Source organism: Cyanistes caeruleus, chromosome 27 (assembly GCF_971803275.1).
Source record: "Cyanistes caeruleus chromosome 27, bCyaCae1.hap1.1, whole genome shotgun sequence".
Taxonomy (NCBI): Eukaryota; Metazoa; Chordata; class Aves; order Passeriformes; family Paridae; genus Cyanistes; species Cyanistes caeruleus.
The window spans coordinates 3,678,558-3,701,893 of NC_141727.1; the positions used below are offsets into that span (position 1 = coordinate 3,678,558).

A 23,336-nucleotide genomic window follows, 5' to 3' on the forward strand; every position below is an offset into this window, starting at 1 on the left:
GCAAGCACAGATCCCGTGCAGTGCTGGGCACTGCTCAGCACATCTGAGGAGATCTCTGGGATATGGAAAGAGCCTTAACCGGCCCAGTCCCAAGAGTGTCACAGGTACTTTTCCAAAAATTAGAAATATGGGAGGCTGTAAGAAGCTTTAAAACACAGAGGAAACATTCATTCATAATTAATTTTATTAATTAATAAATTAATTAATAATTAATTAGAGCTGTAGCATTTTGGAAAAAATATTAAGTGATAGTACCACCTAGGGAAAAAAGAGTCAGAAATTTTGAATTTTGAAAGGTTTTATTACTTTTATTTTACTGGAACGCTGATATATATCATACAAGTTTCTTAGTGATTCGTTAAGACATTTATGACTGATATCTGAAAAGTTAAGCAGGAGCACTGAGTGTCTCCTACTGCAGCTCGAAACACTGAGTGTGCAGGTGTCACCCAGCCTTACTCAGAATAAAAAAGAAAGGCCAGCAGAGCTTCTATCTCCATCTACAATTTAACCAACCTTTCAGCCAGTTCATTTACTTCCTCTGGCTGGTGACTGTTCTGGTTTGTGCTCCCCCTGAGTGAGCTCAGGGCTGTGCTGCCACTGACCACAACGGCTGCCCAGAGAGCAGGAATGACAGAAAAAGCAAAACCAATTTTGCATTATATCTCCAAACTGTTTCCTCCAGTTATGTTGCTGACTGGAGATTAAACCAGTCAGCTCTTTTTTTTTTTTTTTAATCTTTCTATTTTTCCTCTTCACCTACGTGTTGTATTTTTTTTTTCTCTTTTTTTTTTTCCCTTCCTTTTTTCATTTTCCAACCTAGCCAGCGTGGAGGCAAGGCACATCAAGGCAGAGATGGGAACTGAAAGAGCCCTTGTGCTGGACAGGCTAGCGAGCAACGTGGCAAAGAGAAAAAGCTCAATGCCTCAGAAATTTATTGGTAAGAACAAAACCCCTTTTCATCTGCAACAGTTAAATACGTGTGGGTCGGTAACAAACAGTACAATGCCTCTGCTTCTTTTAAATATCCTGCTCAAGCTTAGCATCTAATACAAAAGAATAAAGTAACACTGATTTTTGTGATGGGGTTTTAGTGATTTGTTGTAAGGGGTTGATTAAAATAAAAACAATTTATTCTGTTGGCTGTTTAAACTGGGTGAAAGCTACTGTTGTGCCTTGTGTGTTTATCTAGGTGATTTATAAATACGTTTTATAAGCTTCCACGTGCCATTTCTGTACCTATGTATTTGAAATGTTCTCTGCTAGGATCTAGAACAGGCAAAGAACAGGAAGATTAATGTTTTCTCAGCAGGAGCTGAAGATTCCTGCAGGATTCATGTGTGGAATAAGGCCTAAAGACAGAAAAGTATTGGATTTCTCTTAGTCATCCTCCTAAATTTGTCTATGGTTAAAAAGTATCAAATCCTTTCTTGTGGTAATTTAAGCAAGCAGATGTTTCCATAGTATTTTCTTTGCATTTAATTGTACATGATCAGAGTTTTGCATGTTGAGGATCTTAAATACTAGTTGGGCAGGTTCTGGGTTTCAGCAAACACCTGACCCTCTTGGCCAGTCTTATTTCATCAACCTACCTTTAGAGAAAATAAAATACAACCCTGTGTCCTCAGGAAAGCCCTTAGTCAGCAGTTATGTATTATTGGTGCTGATGAAGCCTTATTTGTGCTCTTTGTAGGGTTATATAAGGTAACAAGTGGTGTTTTTTTTAATTTTATGGCTCAATATAAAGTTCACCCTCTGAGTGGAGCCCATGTGGGAGGGAGAGATGTGGGCTGGGAGTGCAGGCAGGGCTCCCACAGCTGCTGCAGCCAAACTCCCAGCACGGGGTGCACGAGGTCCAGAGACAGGTAAAGGTGAACAGCTGGATCCATCCAGGTAAAGGTGAGCTGTGAGATCCATCCAGGTAAAGGTGAGCAGCTGGATCCATCCAGGTAAAGATGAGCAGCTGGATCCATCCAGGTAAAGGTGAAAAGCTGGATCCATCCAGGTAAAAGTGAGCACCTGGATCCATCCAGGTAAAGGTGAACAGCTGGATCCATCCAGGTAAAGGTGAACAGCTGGATCCATCCAGGTAAAGGTGAGCTGTGAGATCCATCCAGGAAAAGGTGAGCTGTGAGATCCATCCAGGTAAAGATGAGCAGCTGGATCCATCCAGGTAAAGGTGAGCCATGAGATCCATCCATACAGGATGTGTTCAAAAACTCAGTTTTTGAAGGTAATGGAGCTCTTAGTGGGTTTGGTGGGTAGCACTGGGCTTTCATCTATGAAAACTGGTCTCATTTATTTATTTTACATCAGTGTGGCTTTCTAAAAGTCACGTCACTGCACAGCCACACATCTGAGTGTTCACAGTACGCTCTATCTGCGTGCCTTTGGTGCTCAGGATTGAAACTAGGCCCGTGGGGCTCAGCCCTTACACTTCTTGCTGTGGTTCAAAAAGCAATACTAATGCAAATGGGTTTGTAATCCTTTAGCTTCCTCTATTTTAGCTTTTTTTCAGCTCTCTCATTGTGCAATCACCACCAGTTTGACCTTTATGTATTTTATTAAACATGCCTGCAGCAGGATGCACCCCCTCAGCATGAGCCTAACGTGAAGAATGAGCGGGTTTGGGGTTTCCTTTGTTAGCCACTGAGTTCCTGTGTGGCCCAGATCCTCTGGGATTTGTGCTAGTTCTGGATGGCATGAACTGGCACTGCACATACAGGTGACTGTGTGGAGAAGCTGGAGAACCCATCACAGATCACCTAAAGGCACAAAATAACCAAATTTTGAAACTTGGTGTTTTTCTAGGACTTCTGTGATTTTTCTTGTTAAATTACACGTGAAATTGTAATTTAATAATTACATCCTCCCCCCTCAGTCCTCTGTGTCCCTGGGAATGATGTTTTCAGGAGCAGGCTGTCCGACCTTGATCTGACTCCTGTGCCTTTCTGACCTGTCCCTGTCAGAGCTCAGATCTGCCAGGCCAGCATGGGGATTCCTTGGGAAATCTGGGAATGAGTGCTGATATCTCATTTAGCCAGGAAGCAGGGACAGGGATATACACTAACAAGGCATCTTTGTTTGGCTCTTTTCTCTGAATGAAGTCCATTGATTGGAAGAAAAACCCCTTTATTCTAATTGGAGGGCTCTGCAGAGATTCAGACAAGCACCAGGAGTCTCACCCACTTTATTTTTCACATTTCCAACCCCAGTAGCTGCCTCGTGTGCACCAGTAAAAGTCCCACACAAGGGCAGGGACCATCAGCCCCTGCACTTGGCTCTTCACCTCTGCACCAGGCTCCTTTTCAGAGCCTTTTCCTGGGGGGACTTAAAATCCACCAGCACAGTGGAATCACAGAGCACTGTGAGACCCTCAGTGATCATTCAGGACTTGGACCCAATTATCCTGGTGGGTCCCTTCCAACTCAGGATATTCCTCAATCCTATGATCATACATCGTGGTTTTTTATCTTACTTTACAGCAGTGAATCTTAACACCAACACTTTTAGGGAGTCTTGTCTATTTTTCTTGGTTTGGGTTTGTTTTTTTTCTTTTTAAATTTCCAATTTATTCACATCTTTCACTTGCCCAAAGCTGGTTTTATGAGTCACCCAAAAGTACTGCGGCATTTTGTTTCCTTCCATGCGGGGCTGGACGACGAGTGGTGCTGTGGGCTGGAAGCAGTTACACTCTTGTGGTTCTTTAACCTCTTGGAGTGTTTTAGAGGAGAAACGTGAGCTCCTGGTTTTCTGCCTTTGCAGTGAAACCCCACGAGTTTCATACACATTGAGTCACGGCGTTGACAGGTGACTGATAAACATCTGCACCAGTCGAGTTACCGTAACTAAGAGATTCGTGGATCTAATGTTTGCGAGTCACTTGCACGTGAAACCTTTCATCTGCTCTTTTTTTTTGTATTTTTCTTAAGCTATGAACAAGTTGATGGTTTTAGTAACCACAGAATTCAGTTACTTATTTCTAGACATTCACCTCCAAAATGTTTTTAGTGCTTTTTGGGGTGCAGTTTATTTCCTCCTTGCAGCTGGCACAGAGAACTGGAGTTGCACTGTGCTGCCCAAAGAGGCGTAAGCAGAATTTCAGAATTTCACTCTCCTCCACTTCTGCGCAGTCCAGAGCTTTCCAAACCCCATCACACCCAGAGGAAAACATTTTTCTTTTCATTAACCCAGTATCAAGTGACCCTAACTGTGGATATATTTATATCTGCCAGTATTGGATTACCTGAATTCCTGTGTAGAGGTTCAGGTGTGGTGCAGAGGAAGCTGTAGCTGTCAAAGGACAGTGGGGAAAAACCGACTTCAGTGTCCAAGGACTTTTCAAAGGTGAATCTCTCAGAAAGGTGGCCTCACCACCTCTTCTATCAGACTGGTTTGCTTCTAAGCCTGAGGTTTAAAAAAATATGAAAAAAACAAAAATCAACACCCAAATGTGTACGAACAGCCTCTTTCAGCAGAGAACATATCATGCCCCATTCCCAGAGATTTCTGCCCTTTAGAAAAGTCTTCACGGGGTTCAAGCAGTTCTTTACCCACCCAGGTAATTATCACCTCTCGTCTCTTGCAGGAGAGAAACGGCCCAGCTTCGATGTCAATTATAACTCCAGTTTCCTGTACGAAAAGGAGAGCGAGATGATGCACGGGCGCATGATGGACCAGGCCATCAACAATGCCATCACCTACCTCGGGGCCGAGGCCCTGCGCCCGCTGGTGCAGACCTCGCCGGCCCCCACGGCTGAGATGGTGCCGGTCATCAGCAGCCTGTACCCGCTGCCGCTGCCCCGCGCCGACGTCCCCAACGGCGCCGCGCCGGAGAGCGAGAAGAGCCACGGCCTCCTCAGGGACAAGAGCCTGTCATCCGACAGGGGCCTTTCCCCAAACAACAGCGGCCACGACTCCACAGACACTGACAGCAACCACGAGGAGAGGCCCAATCCCACCTTCCACCAGAGCCAGGTGATCCCGGCTCCGACCCGCAACGGCCTCCAAGCCCTGAAGGATTTCTCGAGGCCGTACGACATCATCAAGCCGCCCGCCATCTGCCCGCGCGACGCCTTCAAGGTCATCAACAAGGAAGGGGAGGCCATCGGGGTGTACCGCTGTGACCACTGCCGCGTGCTCTTCCTGGATTACGTCATGTTCACCATCCACATGGGCTGCCACGGCTTCCGTGACCCCTTCGAGTGCAACGTCTGCGGCTACCGGAGCCACGACCGCTACGAGTTCTCCTCACACATAGCTCGGGGAGAGCACAGAGTCGTGCTCAAGTGAAAGGACCGGTTCTCCAAGGTCAAAGGCTCCCCATCGGAGGGGAGGCTTGGTTGGTTGGGTTTTTAATTAGTATAATGAAATTTCTTGAGTATTTTTCTAGGCCAGTTTTAAGTGTGTCAGAAGGTGGTGACACCTTTTTAAATTTGTCTTTCCCAATAATTCAGTGTTCTGTAGCATCTCTGCCTGGCTGCTGTGGTGAGTGGGACTGTGGGAAGCACCAGGAGCAGAGACGGGGTTTGATATGAACTTTATTTTTGTGAAACTTCAGAGCCATTTACGATGTTTTCAATTTTTAACTTGTGTTTGTTTTTATAGAGTTTGCTTTAAGTCAGCACAAAAGGTTTTCATGCCAATTCCCCTGCTCATTCAGGTGTATAGTCAGAGCTGTGTTGGAGGAGATTTTCCTAGTTATAATCCCAGTAGCTCATCACCAAAACAAGGAAAACGAGGGCAGGAAAAGGGAGGGATTATTAATTCCTCCTTTAAGCTTTCCCCCCAAGCCCTAACAAGAGTGTGGCACACTTTCATTTTTCTTACCCACTGCTGACTTTCCTTAAAGTTACTCTGTAAGAGAAAAATAAGAAATGAGACTTAATTGGGGTTGAGATTTTTTTAACAGTACATATTTTTGGGATACCCAGTGAGGTCACTGGTTGGCTCATCCATGTGGCCTGGGGGAAATCCCAATTTTCATTGCTGGAAACTCCTCCTTTCTGATGGGTGCCAAGAAGGAGGATGAAGCTGTGCTGTGTGTTGTGCCTCTCTGCCTTGTTCCCACAGCAGGACATGTGGCCATGCCATACATGTCCCCATAGGGTGGCCCTGGCTGGCTGTGGGCAGGTGAGACCTCAGGCAGGTGTGTGAGAGCCACACCTGCAGCGGGGCAGCCCTTGGGAGGTGCTGCTCCACACCCTGAGCAGGTGCCATCCCTTTGAAGCTGGTTTTTACAACAGTTCTTTGAATCTCCCCATGGCCCCGCAGCTGTGTCGGTGTCCCTGTGCTGGAGAGGGGTTTGGTAACGGCTTTGCTGAGTGAAGGTTTAGTCTTTGCAAAGTATTTTTGCATCCCGTAGTTAGGAGTGTTCTGATGGACTTTCTGCATCCCTTGTGTGATTTGAGAGCTGTGTTGCTTTTGTGTTATCCTTGGTGATCCAATCACTTCCCTGAGGGAAGGCTGGAGGGCTGAGGGACAAGAAATACTGAAATTCATCCCTCCCTCTGAATTCTTTTCGCTCACTTATTTCCTCCCTGAATGTTAAGGTACAAAATAAGAAATTTATGTTCATTTTTCCCACTAACAGTGGGTCTGGAGAGGGATAAATCAGCCTGCAGCGTGCCTGGGTATCCAGAGTGCTGTGGAAGCTCTAATCCAGGATCCTGCTATCCCTGAGGAGAACTCTTTTACTGTTATGTGTGGAGCTGTAAAGCAGGATTAGGATGTTTACCAGAGCCCCACCATGAGAAAGGTGTATGTTTGCTCTCCCCCAGTGAGCACAATGTGACCAATGCTCCTCCTGTGAGGGAGGCTGCAGTTCCATCAGGGATCAGCCCCAAAGGCCAAACCTTGGGGTCCACAAAACAGAGGGAAAGGGAGGGGAAGGGAGTGAGAGAATTCCCAGAGGACAAAAAGAAGGTTCCGCTGCTGCCCTGACGTTTTTAAGTCCGACATTTTTAGGACATTGTGGTTGTCTTTATCAATTTCTCATTTTGTGACAAGCTTGCTTTTCAATGGCTTAGTTTTCAAGACCAAAGAATTGTCAATAAATGAATAAAATATTTAAATAATGACGATGTCCTGACTTGAGGGCAGGCAAAGGCAGGTTCTTAAAGGGATCCACAGAGAGATGTCTTCTGGAGCCATCTAAACATCTTAATTTCCATAAGTGGATGGGGTAATGGATTCATCTAAGAATACACTTTAATTGTCCCTTTATACCCCATCATTCACCCCTGTCCCACAGAGCTGCCACTGGCTTGGGAGGTGGGAATCCCACTGGGCAGTGCCTGGATGTTGAGGGGCTGTGTTGGTCCAGGGCAGGTCTCTGAGCTTGGAAGAGCTCTGGAAACCACTTTGTCTGGGAAAACAGATAGGAAAACCACTGGTACTGGTTGGGAGCCTGATTTATTCTGCTCCTGGCTTGGTCTGGAACAGGTTTGGAGCATTCTCCAGTGCTTTGGTGCATCAGTCTCGCTTGGTTCTTCATTTACTGATGAATTACACCCCAAGAGTGGGCAGGGGAGGCTCAGGAAAGGAGCTTTTGGCACCACAAAATGAGCTTCTGGTGCTTAAAGATTTATTGAAGTTTTTAAAATGTCAGTAAATAAATGTCCACTCTATCAGCCATGAAAACAGAGCTGGGAGTGCCCAGCAGAGCTGGCTGAGGAGTGGGAGCGAGTGCTGGGGCTGGAGCTGCTGGTGCTGTCACCTCTGGGAGCTGTAAATGCCGCGGGTGTGATGGAAGCTGTGAGCAGCACACCTGTGGCTGTGCCGTGTCCCCATGGGGTGCTGAGCCACGGTGGAGGCTGTGCTGAGTATCAGCGGAGTAACTGATACCGTCAGAGGTGTAAAATAACATCGTCTGCTCCTCTGACTGCTGGAAAACGGTGTTAGACACAGTTTTGGTTAATAGAGGATCGATTTAAGCCGAGAGCTGTGGGGTGAAGGCAGCTCAGCCCCACGCTCGGGCTGTGGGGTGGGCTCGTGGTTCCTGGGGGTGCCGGGGCTGTGTCAGCCAGGTGGAAACATCCCTGCGGCAGAGGGTGGAGGCTCACACCAGCCCCCCGGCCCTTTTAGCGCCTGCTTTACCAGGCTGACGTTCTTCGCGCTTGTTTCATTCCCCCCGACACCTTCTGCCGCAAGAGCTGGACACGCTTGAGAAACAGAAACGAAAAAAACCGAGAAGAAAGTCAGAGGATCCTTTTTTTCTTCTCCCTTCACTTCCTTCCCAGCCCGGGTGCGACACAAGCACTGAGGGGTCTTTTCTGCTGCCGGGACACTCCGAGGGTTGGGTGAGACACAGGGGGCTCAGGAGTCTTCCCATCCTGGTTTGTCCCTTAATAAGAATTGGTTTGATCCAAAACCCCTCAGCCTTCTCCTGCCCGGAGACAAACTCCTTTAAAGGCTTACAGAAACCTTCAGTTGGTGTTGTGACAGAGAGATCCTTATCTGCTGATAGCTGTAATCGTGATAGAGCACAGAGGAACTCGCTTCTCCTGTCGTCGTGTTGAAACACGCTTCTTAACGCACAAAAAAATCCCATCAAACTCTTCCGGGTGCTGGTCTGCATCCCTGGAGCATCCCGGCCGGCTCCTGCTCCCGAGAGGAGCCGTCCGGCACCCAAAACCCGACGGTGCCGGGAGGGGACAGGGAGGACTGAGTCACTGCCACCACCTCCTCCGTGTCCCCATTCCCCGGCCGTGCACTGAGTCACGGCGGGACCCGGCGGCGTTTCCCACCCTCCGCGTGGGTTCCCAAATCCGGGGGGCAGGGGGTGAGCAGAGGGAGGGAAGGGGCATGGGAAGTGCCCCCAGCTCTGGCACAGCCACGGGGAGCTCTGCAGCCCCGGTGCTCCCACCGGGACACGCGGGTGCAGCACGAGCCGTGGTTGTCACCGGGCCACCACCGCGGGGACAGCAGCCTTGTGTCACGCCTGGTGCCCCCCTCAGTGCGCCGGGAGGGAAGTGAAGCCCCCGGGGAGCCGCCGAACCGGCCCCTCCAGCCCCTCCAGCCACATTTGCATGGCAGCGAGTCGGCACCTGGCAGCGAAATCCTCGGGGGATCGAGGACACGGGGAGCGGCTGGCAATTGTCACACGCCGGAGACAGGAAAGTCCCAGCAGATGATTGTTTTTAGAAGAATCTACTTCCAGCCCGGCCCCTGCGGCAACGCCTCCACCCCGGCACCCGCTGGGTGGGCTGGGGGTGAAAGTCCTGGGCTCCAAGTGGTGCTCCATGGCCACGGAGGATGCTCCAGGTGGGAGGTGATGCTCCTCAGCCTCAAACATAACCCAGGTGCTCCCCAGCGCTTGGGGATCCCCTCACCCACACAGCAGCTCCCTGTTCCCTCCTGTCTCTGCCCCAGACGGCAGGAGCTGGGAGCGGGGCTGGGGCTGTCACTGCTCCCCCCAGACCCCCAGCGCTGTGTCTCATCCTGCTCCCCCCAGTTCCCCCAGTACCAGCCCCATTGCTGCTCCCCTGGGCACTGGAGGGCACCGCGGGGCTGGGGGGGGGGGGGGGGTACGAGAGGGCTCCTGTCCTCCCTCAGCCCCGTTTCCCACAGCTGTGGCTTTGTGCCGGGGGCCCCCTCGTTGCTCCCCGGGGCCGGGCAGAGTCACGCCTCCCCCCCATCCTGCCCCCCAAGCGGAGAAAGTTAGTCAAATCTGCAGAAACCGCAGTGGGGGGAGGCAGCGACACTGTCACCGCTTTGATGTCACCCCTGCACGTCCCACAGGTGCTGCCATCACCCCGGGGCCACGGTCCCACCGCCGCTTTGCCATTAACTCGTGCGAGAAGGGGGGATAATGCAAAAATATTTCCTTCCCCACCTCCATCCTGTCCCCAGGGTCCCTGGAGCGGGGGGGGCTCGGAGAAGCCACGTGCGAGGCACACGGAGCTGCAGCCGCTTCCATCCAGCCCTCTCGCGTGGGGCTGGGGGTCCCTCCAGGGCTCCGGAGGCTGCGCCGGGGAGCGCGGGGGGAGCCAGGAAGGTTTCTGAGCAGCGGGGCTGATTCAGGCCGAGCCTCCTGCGGTTTCCCCCCGCGCTCACCTCCCGGTGCTGTCACGCCAAGTGCCCACACGCCAGCGCCCAGGGTGAACCCACCCCGCCGTCACCCAGCGGGAGCTGGAGGGGACCCCCGGGGCAGCGTGTGCTGCTGGGCTCCCCTGCACCCACCCAGCACCCAGCCCTTGCCATACATCCCAGCCCTCCTCTGCACCGGCCCCTGCACCCCCTTTGCAGCCCTGTGCCCCTCTGAGCACACCGCACACCCCTCACACTCTGCTCTCTGCCCTCCCCACACCTCCCGCACCCCCTGTGCTGCCCCAGTGCCCGGTGCCAGACAGGGGTGACACAGCATCCTCCACCGCGGGACATTCCCGACCCCACAGCAGTGCCTGGAGGAAGGAGGATGCAGCAGGAGGTGACGGGGGGCGAGGTCCCCAGGGTGTCACACGCCCGCGGGTCGGAGGTCCAGGTGCCCCAGGGGAGCAGGAGGCAGGCAGGGGGCAGCTGCCAGCCCTTCCCAGCCCCGTCACGGCCGCTGCACTCCCGGAGGAAGCTGCTCTGCGTTGCTCACCCGGCGCTGGTTATAAATACCCTCCCCATTTTAATGCGGCGGCGGCAGGAGCTATTCCGAGCCGGCAACAGGAAGCGAAACCCCGCACAGGTCCCGGCCCCTCTCCCCCGCCCCGGGATGGGCTGGGCAGTGCCCAGGGGTCACAAGGGCTTATTTGAAGCCCAGGAGCCGCGCACCCGCTTTGACCTTCTGTGCCTTCCACCGGAGCAGGCGGATGGCGCGGAGGCCGAACCGCAGCACGGCGTCGTACTTGAACACCAGCTTGTAGAAGGCGTCGGTGATGAGGGCGCCGCTGGGGTCGGCGTGTTTGAGCGCGGCCATCGGTGTGTACGCCACGTTGGTCTGGTGCCGGAACGGCGGCCGCGCCGCCTCGATCACCCGCAGGGTGTGCTGCACGTGGGCATGGGACTGTCCCCTTCCTGTCCCCATAGCCCAGCCCCAGCCCTCCACCATTCCCATCCCACCCCTACCCCTTTTCAACCCTGTCTGCATCCCATCCCCATCTGCACCTCCATCCTCAATGACATTCCCATCTCCTCCCTTCCCATTCCCCTCCTATCCCCATTCCCATCCCAACTCCTCATTCACTTCCTGTCCCCATCCCAAGCCCTTCCCATCCTGTTCCCATCTCTAATCCATCCCGCCTCACCCCATCACCATTCCTATCCCATCCCAAACTCCTTCCCATTCTATCCCTCTTTAGCCTATCCCACCCCGGCCCCATCCCATCCTACCCCTATCTCCATCCCTTCTCATTCCCATTCCATTTCCCTCCCATCTCCATCTTCAGTTCCTTCCCATCTTATTCCCATCCACATTCTCATCCCATCACCATTCCTATTCCTATTCCCATTCCCAGCCATGCTCAGCCCCATTAGGATGGAGCTGTCTGGGTGCGAGCTGCCCCACTGCTGGCTGGGCATCCTTGTTAAGTCTAACTGGCTAATTGTCCAGCCCAGGCCCCCCCAGCCCACTGGGGCCCCCTGCCCGCTTGTCACCTCTGCAATGTCCTCAGGGGTCTGGCCCAGGCTGGTGAACACATCCCTGGAGTTCCTCAGGTAGAGCTCGGTGAAAATTTTGGCTGTCTCGGGGTCGGTCCGTGAGTAGTCGGCGCGTTCGGCTTCCTCGTACAACTTGGTCTCGAATTCCGTCATCACCGGCCCCGGCTCCACCAGGCTGATCCTGCCCAGGGATGGGGCACTGGGCACTGGGCACCCCCAGACCCCCCCGGCCCCAGGGGCTGTGCGGCCGCCTGTCCCCGCACTCACGCCACGTTGAAGCGCAGCGCCTGCACCACCAGGCTCTCGCAGAACCCCTCCACCGCGAACTTGGAGGCCGAATAGATGTCATTGAAGACGATGCCTGGATGGTTGGGAGTCCCAGTCAGGGCTGAGTGGGGGCTGGTCCCCCCAGGGCACCCCTTTTTCCCCTACCCTGCAGGCCCATGATGCTGCTGATGACGACGATGTGGCCGCCGCGGCGTCTCTTCATGTCGGGCAGCACCTCCTTGACCAGGCGGACGAGGCCGAAGAAGTTGGTGTCCATGAGGCTCTGCATGGCTGCCAGGCTCTGGCACTCCAGGGGTCCCGCCATGCCCACCCCGGCATTGCTGACTGTGGGCAGGGGAACATCAGTGGGGTGTGCCCTGGGCTGGGGGATCCCACACCCTGGGCATGGGGTGTCCCTGGTTCTCGGGGTGTCCCCAGCATGGGATGTCCTGGGTGTGGAGGGTCCCTGGTGCAGGGTGTCCCTGGCATAGAGGGTCACAGGTGTGTGGGGTCAGGGGGTTCCTTGTGAGTGAAGAGCCCCTGGCATGGGGGGAGACAGTGCTCAGAGGGTCCCCACAATGGGATGTCCTGAGTTTGAAGGGTCCCTGGTATGGGACTGTCCCAGCACAGAGGGTCCCTGGTGCAGGGGGTCCCTGGCATGGACCGTCCCCGGTACACGGGCTCAGGGTCATGAGGTGTCCCTGGCTGGGAGAGTCCCAGCGCTGGGAGCACAAATGATCCCAGCACGGGACAAGCTTGGCTGGACAGCCGCCAGTGCAGGGTCCCCATCACGGATGGTCTCCGCACCGGGGTGGGAGGGGGATCCCGGGGCTCACCCAGGATGTCGATGTGCCGCCCGGGGATGCTGTCGAGACAGGCGCGGATGGAGCCCTCATCACACACATCCAGCTGTTTGATCTCCAGCGTCCGGCCCAGCGCCGGCCCCGCCGCCGCCGCCAGCGCCCCGCTCCTGCCCACGTTCCTCATGGTGGCGATGACTGGGGGGCACAGGCGGCTCAGCCCCCGCGGGCTCTCCCCGGGGGCTTGGGGGTCCCTCCACCCCGCTCACCTCGGAAGCGGCGCTGCTTGTCCCGGGCCAGCCGCACGGCCAGCGCCAGCCCGATGCCGGAGGAGCAGCCGGTGATCAGCACCGTCTTGGGAGCCATGGCACGGCCTCCCCCCCGCGCCCCAGCCCCCCGCCTTTATAGCAGCCGCCCCAGCCCCCCCAAATCCGGGCCCTTAATCCCTCTTGGATAATCCCCCCGCCCGGGGATTTGCGGCGGCCGCGTGGCTGAGCCGCACGTGGTGCCCGGGGAGCACAGAGGGGCCTTTGTGTGGGACCCGGGCACTGTGGGGACACTGCGGGACACGGGGACACTGCCAGCAGTGCTGCCACCAGCACTGGGGGGCTCTGGGCATGGGAAGGAACAAGGCAGGAGCTCTGCAAAAATAACCTTTATTATCACTGGTATAAAACACGTCCCAGTTCAACTGGCCATGTGGGGACGCGGGGGACACGGTGATGGGTGCCCCCCTCACCCCCACACCCCGGGATCCCGCTCCTGGGGACCCCAAAACCCCCCTGGTGTGGGGGCAGGGAGTGCCAGGCCCCCGCAGGGACACTCGGGGCTGGTGCTGCAGGGCAGAGGGGAGAAAGTGCTTGAGTGTGGGGGTCCTGGTGGTGGGCTGTGCCAAGCTGTGCCATACTGGCAGTGCCAGGCTGTGCCAAACCACCCAACTATGCCAGACTGTGCCAAACTGTGCCACGCTGGTGGTGCTGGGCTGTGCCAAACCATCCCACTGGTGCCAGGCTGTGTCAAGCTGTGCCGGCAGCGCCAGGCTGTGCTGGGTTGTGCCACGTCAGTGGTGCCCAGCTGTGCCAAACTGCGCTGGTGGTGCTGGGCTGTGCCAAGCCGTGCCGTGTCAGCAGGGCCAGGCTGCACCAAACCATCCCAGTGGTGCCAGGCTGTGCCGAGCCATCCCGTGCCAATGGTGAGACCGAGCCAAAGAACACCAGCAGTGCCAGACTGCTCCGAGCCACGCCGGCAGTGCCGGACTGAGCCAAACTCTGCCATGCCGGTGGTGCCAGGCTGTGCCAAACCCTGCCATGGTGCCCTCAGAGGGCCACGCAGGTGCAGTAGTGCCGCAGCTTGCAGGGCAGGATGCCGCGGTTGATCTGGTGGAACTCCACGAGCTGGATGAGGTCAGCGAAGCGCGTCTGCCCGTCGTCCATGGTGAAGTAGAGCCGACCCTCCTCCTCGCTCTGCCGGGGAGCTGCGGGTCAGGACCCCTCTCCCCGGCCCCCCCCGGCTCCCCCAGCCCCACGCCAGCACTCACCGGCAGGATGAGGTAGTGTTTGATGCGCTGCAGGTGGCACAGGGACAGCACAAAGCCCTTGGGGTTCCGCTGGCTCTCCCGCACCAGGAAGACCCTGTGGGACGCCCCAGGGGTGTCACTGCTGGCCCCAGGTCCCCTCTGCCCTCCCAGTGTCACCCATAGGGTGCCACAAACCCTCCTCTGAAGAACTGGGAGTAGCCTGGTGCCCCCTGGCAGTCTGTGTCCCCCCCCAGGAGCCTGTGTGTCCCCCAAACCCTGCAAAATCCCGGGAGTCACAACACCCTGGGATCACTCACCCCCACACATATCCTGTATCCCCCCAGGAGCTGCAAGACCCTGTCACCCTTGGGCTCCTGTACCTCCCTGGAGTTCCATGTCCGCCCCAGGAGCCCCGGGGACCCCCGACCCCCCCACCCCAGGCTCCCGTACCCGTCCACCAAGCCCTGACGGCCGATGAGCTGCTGGGTGTCCTCCCGGGAGATGCGCCCGTGGAACCAGGGCTGGGTGCGGTGGATGGCTGTGGGGAGAGGGGTGTCAGGCTTGGGGGGGACCCCCTGCCCGGGCCAGGGACCCCCACTGGGCACTGACCCCCCCATCTCACCGGCACTGAGCGGGGAGCTGTGGCAGGCCGCGGGCAGGCTGTACCGGTGCGTCGTCTTCTTCTGGGCACACAAAGAAAGGAGGGGACGTTAGGGTGGGCTCAGGGGTCACCCCCTCAGTCCCCAGCACCCCAACTTACCCTCCAGGCTTGTGCCTCCTCCAGGGCTGCGGTCAGCACCTCATTGGGGTTCTCGATCACCCGGCCCGTGCACCCTGAGAAGTCCATGGCCACCAGCGCATTGTCCGAGACGCTTCGCTGTGGGGGACAGGGGGGTCACCGGAGGGTCCCCACGGGCCAGGGGCTGCGGGGACAGGGGACACTCACCAGGGGCGTGGGGCCGATCCAGGGGGGCTGGCTCAGCCGTGCCTGAGCTTGCTGGTAGTTGCGGTAGAGCTGCATCCCGTACTGGGAGAACAGCCCTGTCAGCTGGGGGGCCCTGAGGTGGGGTGGGGGAGCACCCAGGGACCTCCACAGCCACCCACAGCAGGGCTGGGGGAGCACCCCGGCCACCCAGGGACCTCCACAGCCACCCACAGCAGGGCTGGGGGAGCACCCCGGCCACCCAGGGACCTCCACAGCCACCCACAGCAGGGCTGGGGGAGCACCCCCGGCCACCCAGGGACCTCCACAGCCACCCACAGCAGGGCTGGGGGAGCACCCCGGCCACCCAGGGACCTCCACAGCCACCCCAGCAGGGCTGGGGGAGCACCCCGGCCACCCAGGGACCTCCACAGCCACCCACAGCAGGGCTGGGGGAGCACCCCGGCCACCCAGGGACCTCCACAGCCACCCACAGCAGGGCTGGGGGAGCACCCCGGGCCACCCAGGGACCTCCACAGCCACCCACAGCAGGGCTGGGGGAGCACCCCGGGCCACCCAGGGACCTCCACAGCCACCCACAGCAGGGCTGGGGACCTCTGCATTTTCACTGGGATGGGATCACCCCTCCAGCATCCCTCTAGAACCCTCCACACCGCCCCGCCTTGTATCTCCCCAGCATCTTCCCAGCATCCCCCCAGTATCCCCCAAACTTCCTCCCATCATCCCTCCAGCTACCACCCAGCATCACCCCAGTATTCCTCCAGAATCCCCCCGTTATCCCTCCGGTGTCCCCCAGCCACCGTCCTGGCGTCCCCCCAGCACGGGGCCGGCAGATCCCGTCCGGGGCTCACCTTGAAAAGCCGGAACGCGGCCATCCAGCAGCTGCGGCTCTGCTCATCCTCGCTGCAGAGCAGCTTCAGGCCCTTCACACCGCTCCGCACCTTGTGGGGCTGCGGGAGAGGCCGGAGCCGTCACGGGGCAGCCCCGGCTGGCTCTGAGGGGACAGAGAGCCCTTGGCAGGGGGAGGCGCAGGGAATGACCCTGCCACAGGCAGGGACATCCCCACCTTGATGCAGAAGCCGAACTCGGTGGGAGTCCCGTAGAGCTTCTTGCCCTGCGTCACGTAGTAGATGTTGGACTCGGTGAGGTCGGCGAAGTACTGGAGGTGCCGGGGGTCCTGGGGGGTGGGGGGTGTCAGGGCTGGCCCTGCTGCACCCCCTGGCCATGCCCCCTCCCCTCGGGACCCCCTGCCCTCACCTTGGAGGTGCCCTTGGTGGAGTAGTAGAGCCCCGAGCGGCGCAGGGAGAAGTGGAAACGCTTCCAGACCTTGCGCCCGGCCTCCCGCAGCTGCAGGAAGCCCTGGACCTCAGGGCAGCTCCCAGAGTTGAGGAAATTCTGGGGGGACACGAGGGCTGAGGGGCACGGCAGGGTCCCCACGGCACAGCAGGGTCCCCAGGGCATGGCCAGGCATGGTGCCCCGTACCTGGATGAGCTCGGAGTGTGCCATGCTCTTGTTGGCCTCCAGGCAGCTGGACACCATCACCTCGGGGAACAGCGACTGCTGGGGGACAGGGGGTCAGCAGGGACCCTCGGGGCGCTCAGGGTCCCCAAGGGGGGGTTACAGAGGGCGCCCACCTACCGCGTTGCTCTTGAAGAGCTCGTACTTGGCGAAGTTCTTGCGGAACACGAAGCGGCTGTCGGCACCCGGGGCCCAGGAGCTCTGCACCTCCACCACCGACTCGTGGTCCTCCAGGCAGCGCTCTGGGGGGGACAGGGGGGTCAGCAGGGCCGGGGGTCCCGCGGGCCGTGCCCCTGCCGTGCTCCCACGGCCGCTCACCCAGGGCCAGGTGCTGGTGCAGCTCCACCAGGGCCCAGCTGTGGTCGTGCAGAGCCCGCGTCCTGCGCACCAGGGTCTCGCAGAGCTGCCGCGCCGTGGTCCCCGCCGACGCCTCCAGCGAGCGGCACGCGCCGTCCTCGCCGAACACCTTCACCACCTGGCAGGTGGGACAGGGGCTGTCAGGGCCCCCCCAGCACGAGGGGACCCTGCAGAACCTGCAGGTGAGACCACCCCCTCCCCCCCACCTCCTGCTCTCCAACTCATGTGGGAGGTGCTGCCTGTCCCAGGGATGGGATCCCCCCTCCCCAGCCCCTTGACTCATGTGGGAGGTGGTCCCTTCCCCAGGGATGGGATCCCCCCTCCCCAGCCCCTTCACCCCTGGCTCAGGAGGGTGGGACCTCTGTAGAGTGGTCCCTGTCCAAAGGCTGAGACCCTTTCCCAGACCCTCAGCTCACATGGAGGGCGGTTCCTGCCCCAGAGCTGAGACCCTCCCCTCTCCCCAGCCCCCTGACTCCACTTCACATGGGAGGTGCCCTCGCTGGGGAGGTCCCTGCCCCCAGACCCAGAATCCCCTCCCCAGCATCCCTGTCCCAGGGATGTCTCAGCCCCCCTTCCCAGCCCCCAGACTCACGTGGGAGGTGCCCTCGCGGGGGGCTCCTTGTCCCAGGGCCGGGCTGCTCAGGATGGGTGAGTTGGAGGGGCTGCAGAGCTCGGGGAAGGGGTTGGGGATGCTGGGCAGTGACGACGCCCGTGGCTCCTCCTGTGGCGGCTGCCGGCTGCAGGCACAGGGGGGTGAGCTCGGTGCCCCTGTGACACCCCTGAGCACCCCCTGGACCCCCCCTTAACCTCCCAGCCCCCCCAGGCCTCACACCCACCTGCTGCCGTGGATGAGGAGGGGCTGGGAGCGCTTTACCTCGGGCAGCCCCTCGCCCCCATCCCGCTCACCAGGACCCCCATCCTGCTCGGGGGGCTCCCAGAGGCTGCTCTGCTGAGCCCCCCCCTCCATGGCATTATCTGTGGGGAGAGAGGGGGTCTGGCACCTGGTCCTCGTGCCTTTAGGGGGGCCATGGCCACATTTAGGGGTGTGTGCAGCCCCCACAGGACACCACGCCGGGCTCCATGTGGGCTCCCACCCCTGGCACCCACCCAGGGGTATTTTCCTGGTGCCCAGACAAGCAGGACCCCAGCCCTGGGGGTCTGGCTGAGCCTCAGGTGGCCACCAGGGCTGTCCCAGTCCCCCCAGTCCAGTCCGGGTGCTGGGGGCCGGAGCATCACACTGACGGCGAGCACAGCCATGAGACCCCCAAGAATCCCCCACATCGCACATGGGACCCTCACCAGTGACCCCACATCAGCACTGGGGGTACTGGGAGACGCTGGCTGAGCTTTGCCAGGCTGAGCTTTGCCGGGCCGAGCCGTGCCGGCGCCGTGGGGAGCAGGAAGCCGAGCGTGGCGGCGGCGGCTCAGCCCAAACACCTCCTCGGGTCCGGCCAAACCAGTTCTGGCGGCCGCTCCCAGCTCCACCTCACCGCCCTGGCATCCGGGCCCGGGCGGCCGCGCCGGGAGCCGGGGGCGAGGGAGCCGCCGTGGGAACCGCCGCCAGCCCCGGCGCTGGCACAGCCCCCCCGTGTCCCCACCCGCGCCGGTGCCAGCGCCCACGCGGTGCCACCGGGCTGGGACACCGGCCGTGCCACCGTGCTGGGACACCGGGCTGGGACACCGTGCTGGGACACCGTGCTGGGACACCGGGCTGGGACACCGGGCTGGGACACCGTGCTGGGACACCGGGCTGGGACACCGTGCTGGGACACCGGCCGTGCCACCGGGCTGGGACACCGGCCGTGCCACCGGGCTGGGACACCGGGCTGGGACACCGGCCGTGCTACCAGGCTGGGACATCGGACACGCTCGGACACCGGACACGCTCGGACACCGGCCGGGCTCGGACACCGGCTCCAGGCCGACCCGCAGCAGGACCGGGGTGCGCCCCGGCCCCGGCAGCACGTGGCACACGTAACACACACGTGGCACCCACGGTGGCGCTCGGTGGCCGCGGGCGCTGGAGCCGGCGGTCCCGGGACGCCGGTACAGCCGCGTTAATCATTCGCCCGCTGCCCGTCCCTGTCCCCACCTCCTGCCACCTCTCGGGGTCCAAGTCCATGGCTGGGCAGGACTGATGTCACCCTCATGCCATTCCTGTCCCTGCCGTGTCCCTGTCCCCATCCCAGCGTCCCACAGGACCCTCTGCTCCATCCCCACTCCCTGTCCCGGCTGGGCCGGGCCCCCCTCCCTGGCCAGACCCCGGGGTGATCTGGGGACACGGGGACAGCCGGGGTCAGGCAGGGTGATGCTGCTGGTGGGACACAGCAGGGGACACGGGGGGATGTGACAGGGAGCAGGACGCTGCCCTGGCTCCAAGCCCAGCCCAGCCCTACGGCCTCGGGTCACCCCGAGGTGCCAGCTCTGTCCTGGTGGCCCTGGCAGGGCTCCAGCAGGGTGGGGACACACAGGGTGTCCCGGGGGCGTGGGACAAACAGGGACACAGGGCTTTGGGCAAAGGGACAGGGGCCATCAGGGTTATGGGGTGGGGGACTGGAGGGGGTCAGGACCACCAGGATGGGCCCCGGGGCCACCAGGGCTGTGGAGCGGGGCAGAGGCACCGGATGGAGGGGATGAGGTCAGGGCTGAGGGACAGGATCCCAGAGCCACCAGGATCGGGGGTGATGATGTCCCAGGGACACCAGGGTTAGGGAATGGAATCACGGGGTCACCAGGGTAAGGGACAGGGTGCTGGGGACCAGCAGGATTAAGGAACAGGATCCCAGCTGTGGGCGGGGGTCCCGGTGTGTGCCGGGGCTGGGGGGGACAGGGCTCCCCAGGGGTGCAGAGGCAGCAGAGGAGCCATGGCGGGACGGCCGAGGAGGAGGAAGAGCCGGGAGGAAGGCGGGAAGGAGGGAGGGAAGGGGTGCAGGCGCAGTCAGAGGTCCAGGGTTGTTCCCGGCAGGATGGGGCCAACACCCCGGGATGAGCAGCGACCCTCCAGCCCCAGGATCCCCCAGGAGCCCCCCAGGAGTCCCCAGCCCGGCCCCGCTCCTACCTGCAGCGTCCGCCGCGTCCCGGCAGCCTCCCGCCGGACCAGGGATTCCTGTTCTCCCCGGCTTTATCTACCTGCGCCTGCTCCCGCCCCCGCCTGACATCACCGCGCCCCGGGCCTGCTGCCCGGCACCGGCCCCCCACCAACACCCAGGGGAGCCCCCCGGCCCCCCGGCCCCTGGGTGGGGTGTCCAGCCTGGCCCCGGCCCAGTCTCGGGGGGCTGGATCCCCCCAAAACCCACCCCCCACGACCCCCCGAGGTGGTGATGGGGAGTTTCCCACAATGCACTGGGGTGACCCCTGGAGCCGTGGGGGGACACGGGGCCTCGGTCCCCTGGGATGTCCTGGGGGTGCAGAGCCCAGAGCCCCCCAGCCCACCCCTTGGGCATCCCCAGCCCCAGGGTGTGGGGTTTGGGGCTCCCCTGGGATCCCCAGGGTGGGGGGCTGGAAGGGTCCCATGACAGGTGGGGGATGTCCCCATTGTCCCCTGAGGGACCCCTGCCAGGTGGGACCACAGGGTGGTGGGGGGATCATGTGGGTCTCATGCTGGTCAGGGGCCATTCCAGGAGGATTGGGGGGAGTATTTGGGATAACTGGGGGGAACTCAGTGGGACGTGGGGTCCCTTAGGAGCTCTGTGTGTGTCCTGTGGGGGTCCCTTGTGGGTGTCCCCACGCGGGGTCTGGGGTGCCACGGGGTGATGGAGTCCCAGAGGTGTCCCCATAGAGGGGTTCAGGGATCGCTGTGGGTTCCATGGGGTTCCCTTGGTCTGTGGGGGGGCTACAAGGCCCTGTACAACCCCCACGGGGGTTTTAGGTGTGGGTCCCATGGAGCAGAGGGGGTTCCTACGGGACTAGACAGTTCCTGTGAGGGTCATTTCAGGTCCGACGGGTTCCGTCTGGGTCCCCCGGGGGTCACCTTGGGTCCCACAGGGGTGGGTGCGGGTGACACGGGGGTCACTGAGGTCACTGTGTGGGTCCCCTGCGGCTCCTGGGGGTCACTGCAGGTGACACACGGGTGAGTCTGGGCTCCCCGGGGGTCACTTTAGGTCACCAGAGGTGTCCTGGGGGTCACTTTGGGTCACTGTGTGTCTCACGAGGGTCACTGAGGGTCAGTTTTGGTCCCCCGGGGGTCACCGGAGTCACGGCGGCTCTCCCGGAGGTCTCGGAGCAGACGAGACGAGCAGCGCGACGGTGCAGAGCGGCCGGAAGTGCCGCGTCACGTGACCGCACCCGGAAGCGGCGGCGCGGCGGGACCGGGGGCCATGAGCAGCGGGGCGGGGGGCGCGACCGGGGACGGGAACGGGGCCGAGAGCGGGGCCGAGCGGCGGGTCCGCATCGTGGTGGAGTACTGGTGAGCGCCGCGGCCGCGGGGGTCCGGGGGCGGATGAAGCGAGGGGATCCTGGGGCATTCGGGGGTGGCAGCGAGCCGGGGCGGGGGAGCGGCCCTCAGCGATACTGGGGCGGCGGGAGCGGGAACTGGGGGAACTGGGGTGAGGCGTGCGGCGGGTGCAGGCGTGGAGGGGACTGAGGGGGGAGAAAGGGGCGGCTGAGGATCTAGAGGGGTTTGGGTGCTGAGGAGGGGGTTCTGGGGAGATTGAGGGTCTCAAGGGGGGCCTGAGGGGGATTACAGAGGAATTCGGGGGCTGAGGGAGGGGTTGTAGAGGATTTGGGGGGCTGAGGAGGTAATGAGGGGCCGGTTATGGGGGCTCAGGGTATGGGGGGTGTGGAAGGGGCGTTCAGGGGGTTTTGGGGAGTGGGGCGTTGGGAATTGGGGGTGCAGGAGGCAGCAGAGCTGTTGTGGGGGTACGGGCTGGGGGCGGGGGGATGGTTTTGGGGGGAGTCAGCGTGTCTCGACCCCTCCTCAGCCGGTTCCCCCCTCCCCAGCGAGCCCTGCGGCTTCGAGGCCACGTACCAGGAGCTGGCGAGCGCCGTGCGGGACGAGTACCCCGACATCGAGATCGAGTCACGGCTGGGGGGCACCGGTGAGACCCCACAGCACCCCCGGCCTCGCGGGGGGACACCCCAGACCACCCCCAGCGCCATGCTGAGCTCTGGGGAGGGGCTGGGGTGGGATGAACGTGGTTGGAAGCGCGAGGGGGCCGTGCCCTGGTTGCTGCCCCTCAGCAGGGTCGGTTTGGGGGCAGAGCTGGGGGTCTGCAGGAGCCCCTGGGGGTGCCCTGAGTGCTCGGCCAGCCCGCTGCTACCGTGGGGGGCTGGGGATGCCACCAGGGGTTTGGGGGGGACACAGCTCAGGGCTGGGCCTCGTGTGTGCCCTCAGGTGCCTTCGAGATCGAGATCAACGGGCAGCTCGTCTTCTCCAAGCTGGAGAACGGGGGCTTTCCCTACGAGAAGGACGTGAGTACCCACCCGGGGCTCCCGGGGTCAGCCAGGCTGGGCTGGGGGTGTTTGGTTTGCAGAGAGCCCCCCCTGGGATGGGCTCTGCCCACGGGGTCCCTGTTTTGTTGTTCCCCTTCCTGCTGCCCTGCCAGGACCTGCTGCAGGTCCTGCTGGGAGAGTGTGGCCGGGGTTTGTCCCTCCTGTCACCTGTGGGTGCTCCCAAGCCTGTGAGCCCTGCCCTGCTGTGTCTCCCCAGCTGATCGAGGCCATCCGCAGAGCCCGAAATGGGGAGCCCCTGGAGAAAATCACCAACAGCCGCCCCCCCTGCGTCATCCTGTAACCCCCCGGGGCCGGTGGGGTCCCCCCGCGCCGCCTTCCTTCAATCCCTGCACAACTGGGGGGCAGCTCCTGGGGACCCCCATCCTGGCACGGGGGGTCACTCTGTCCCCTGCTGACCTGCTGTGGGGTGTAGCCGTGGCCTGGGGGGGCTCTCCCACCTGCCTTTGCCTTCCCCCCTCATCAGCTGCACCTTGCTGGGGGGCACAAAGGGGTCCCCGTGGCACCCTCATCTCTCTGTGGTGGCCTCTCCCCTCCCTCACCCCCTTGGAATCTGGGGGTCTTCCATGAACGGGTAGCCACGCAGGAGCAGCTCCCAGCAGGTTCATTCCAAGGGGAATCCACTGGCTGTAACTTCCCTGGGATTTGTTAATGATTAAAGTCCCTCTGTCACTGTTTAATCCGGGGCAGGGGCCGGCCATGGGAACCCCAGCCCAGCCCCACGGCCACAGGAGTGTTCCCATTCCCCCCTCCCCATTCCCAGGCTCCCAGCTCCTGCTTCCTGCCTGGAATGACCCTGCCCTTGGCCCCCTATTTATTCTATACTGTGTATAAACCCAACGGCCTGGGTAGAATAAAGGATGGAGAACGTGGCTCCCCTGGTATCCCTCAGGAATGGGG

The 23,336-nt window shown here is 60.4% G+C and overlaps 4 protein-coding genes across 57 annotated transcripts in view; 2 read left to right on the plus strand and 2 right to left on the minus strand.

The window, feature by feature from the left end:
* The window catches only part of IKZF3 (IKAROS family zinc finger 3), a 38,049-nt gene extending 30,976 nt beyond the window's left edge, over positions 1–7,073 (plus strand). For all 50 annotated transcript variants that reach the window (XM_086864564.1, XM_023942682.2, XM_086864571.1 and 47 more), the window contains 2 exons: positions 824–940; positions 4,589–7,073. In XM_086864564.1, coding sequence (XP_086720690.1) covers positions 824–940; positions 4,589–5,292 — 821 coding nt within the window. In that variant the 3' untranslated portion in view covers positions 5,293–7,073. The remainder of the gene's footprint in view (positions 1–823; positions 941–4,588) is intronic.
* On the minus strand, positions 5,524–13,019 carry LOC111942956 (retinol dehydrogenase 8). Its single transcript, XM_086864583.1, has 6 exons — positions 12,923–13,019; positions 12,690–12,851; positions 12,019–12,198; positions 11,854–11,947; positions 11,584–11,767; positions 5,524–10,975 (listed from the first exon to the last, which is right to left on the minus strand). Exons 1-6 carry the CDS (start codon positions 13,017–13,019, stop codon positions 10,736–10,738), a joined length of 957 nt encoding a protein of 318 aa, XP_086720709.1. The 3' UTR covers positions 5,524–10,735.
* Positions 13,020–13,293: 274 nt separating this feature from the next.
* On the minus strand, positions 13,294–20,099 carry GRB7 (growth factor receptor bound protein 7). 5 transcript variants are annotated; one of them, XM_086864525.1, is made up of 15 exons: positions 20,047–20,099; positions 17,825–17,963; positions 17,581–17,725; positions 16,950–17,106; positions 16,752–16,873; positions 16,596–16,670; positions 16,370–16,507; positions 16,179–16,289; positions 15,964–16,062; positions 15,116–15,196; positions 14,930–15,046; positions 14,792–14,852; positions 14,620–14,707; positions 14,191–14,284; positions 13,294–14,116 (listed from the first exon to the last, which is right to left on the minus strand). In XM_086864525.1, the coding sequence occupies exons 2-15, from the start codon at positions 17,953–17,955 to the stop codon at positions 13,970–13,972; spliced, it is 1,566 nt and encodes a 521-aa protein (XP_086720651.1). In that variant the 5' UTR covers positions 17,956–17,963; positions 20,047–20,099; the 3' UTR covers positions 13,294–13,969. The 5 variants fall into 5 exon arrangements, with proteins under 5 accessions (XP_086720651.1, XP_086720650.1, XP_086720648.1 ...); XM_086864524.1 differs by having other exon boundaries at positions 16,596–16,673; positions 20,047–20,091; XM_086864522.1 differs by lacking the exon at positions 20,047–20,099 and having other exon boundaries at positions 17,825–18,354.
* A 1,171-nt stretch (positions 20,100–21,270) lies between these two features.
* MIEN1 (migration and invasion enhancer 1) lies at positions 21,271–23,308 on the plus strand. The gene is made up of 4 exons (XM_086864420.1): positions 21,271–21,393; positions 21,927–22,024; positions 22,321–22,397; positions 22,636–23,308. The coding sequence occupies exons 1-4, from the start codon at positions 21,305–21,307 to the stop codon at positions 22,717–22,719; spliced, it is 348 nt and encodes a 115-aa protein (XP_086720546.1). The 5' UTR covers positions 21,271–21,304; the 3' UTR covers positions 22,720–23,308.
* The last annotated feature ends 28 nt before the right edge of the window (positions 23,309–23,336 follow it).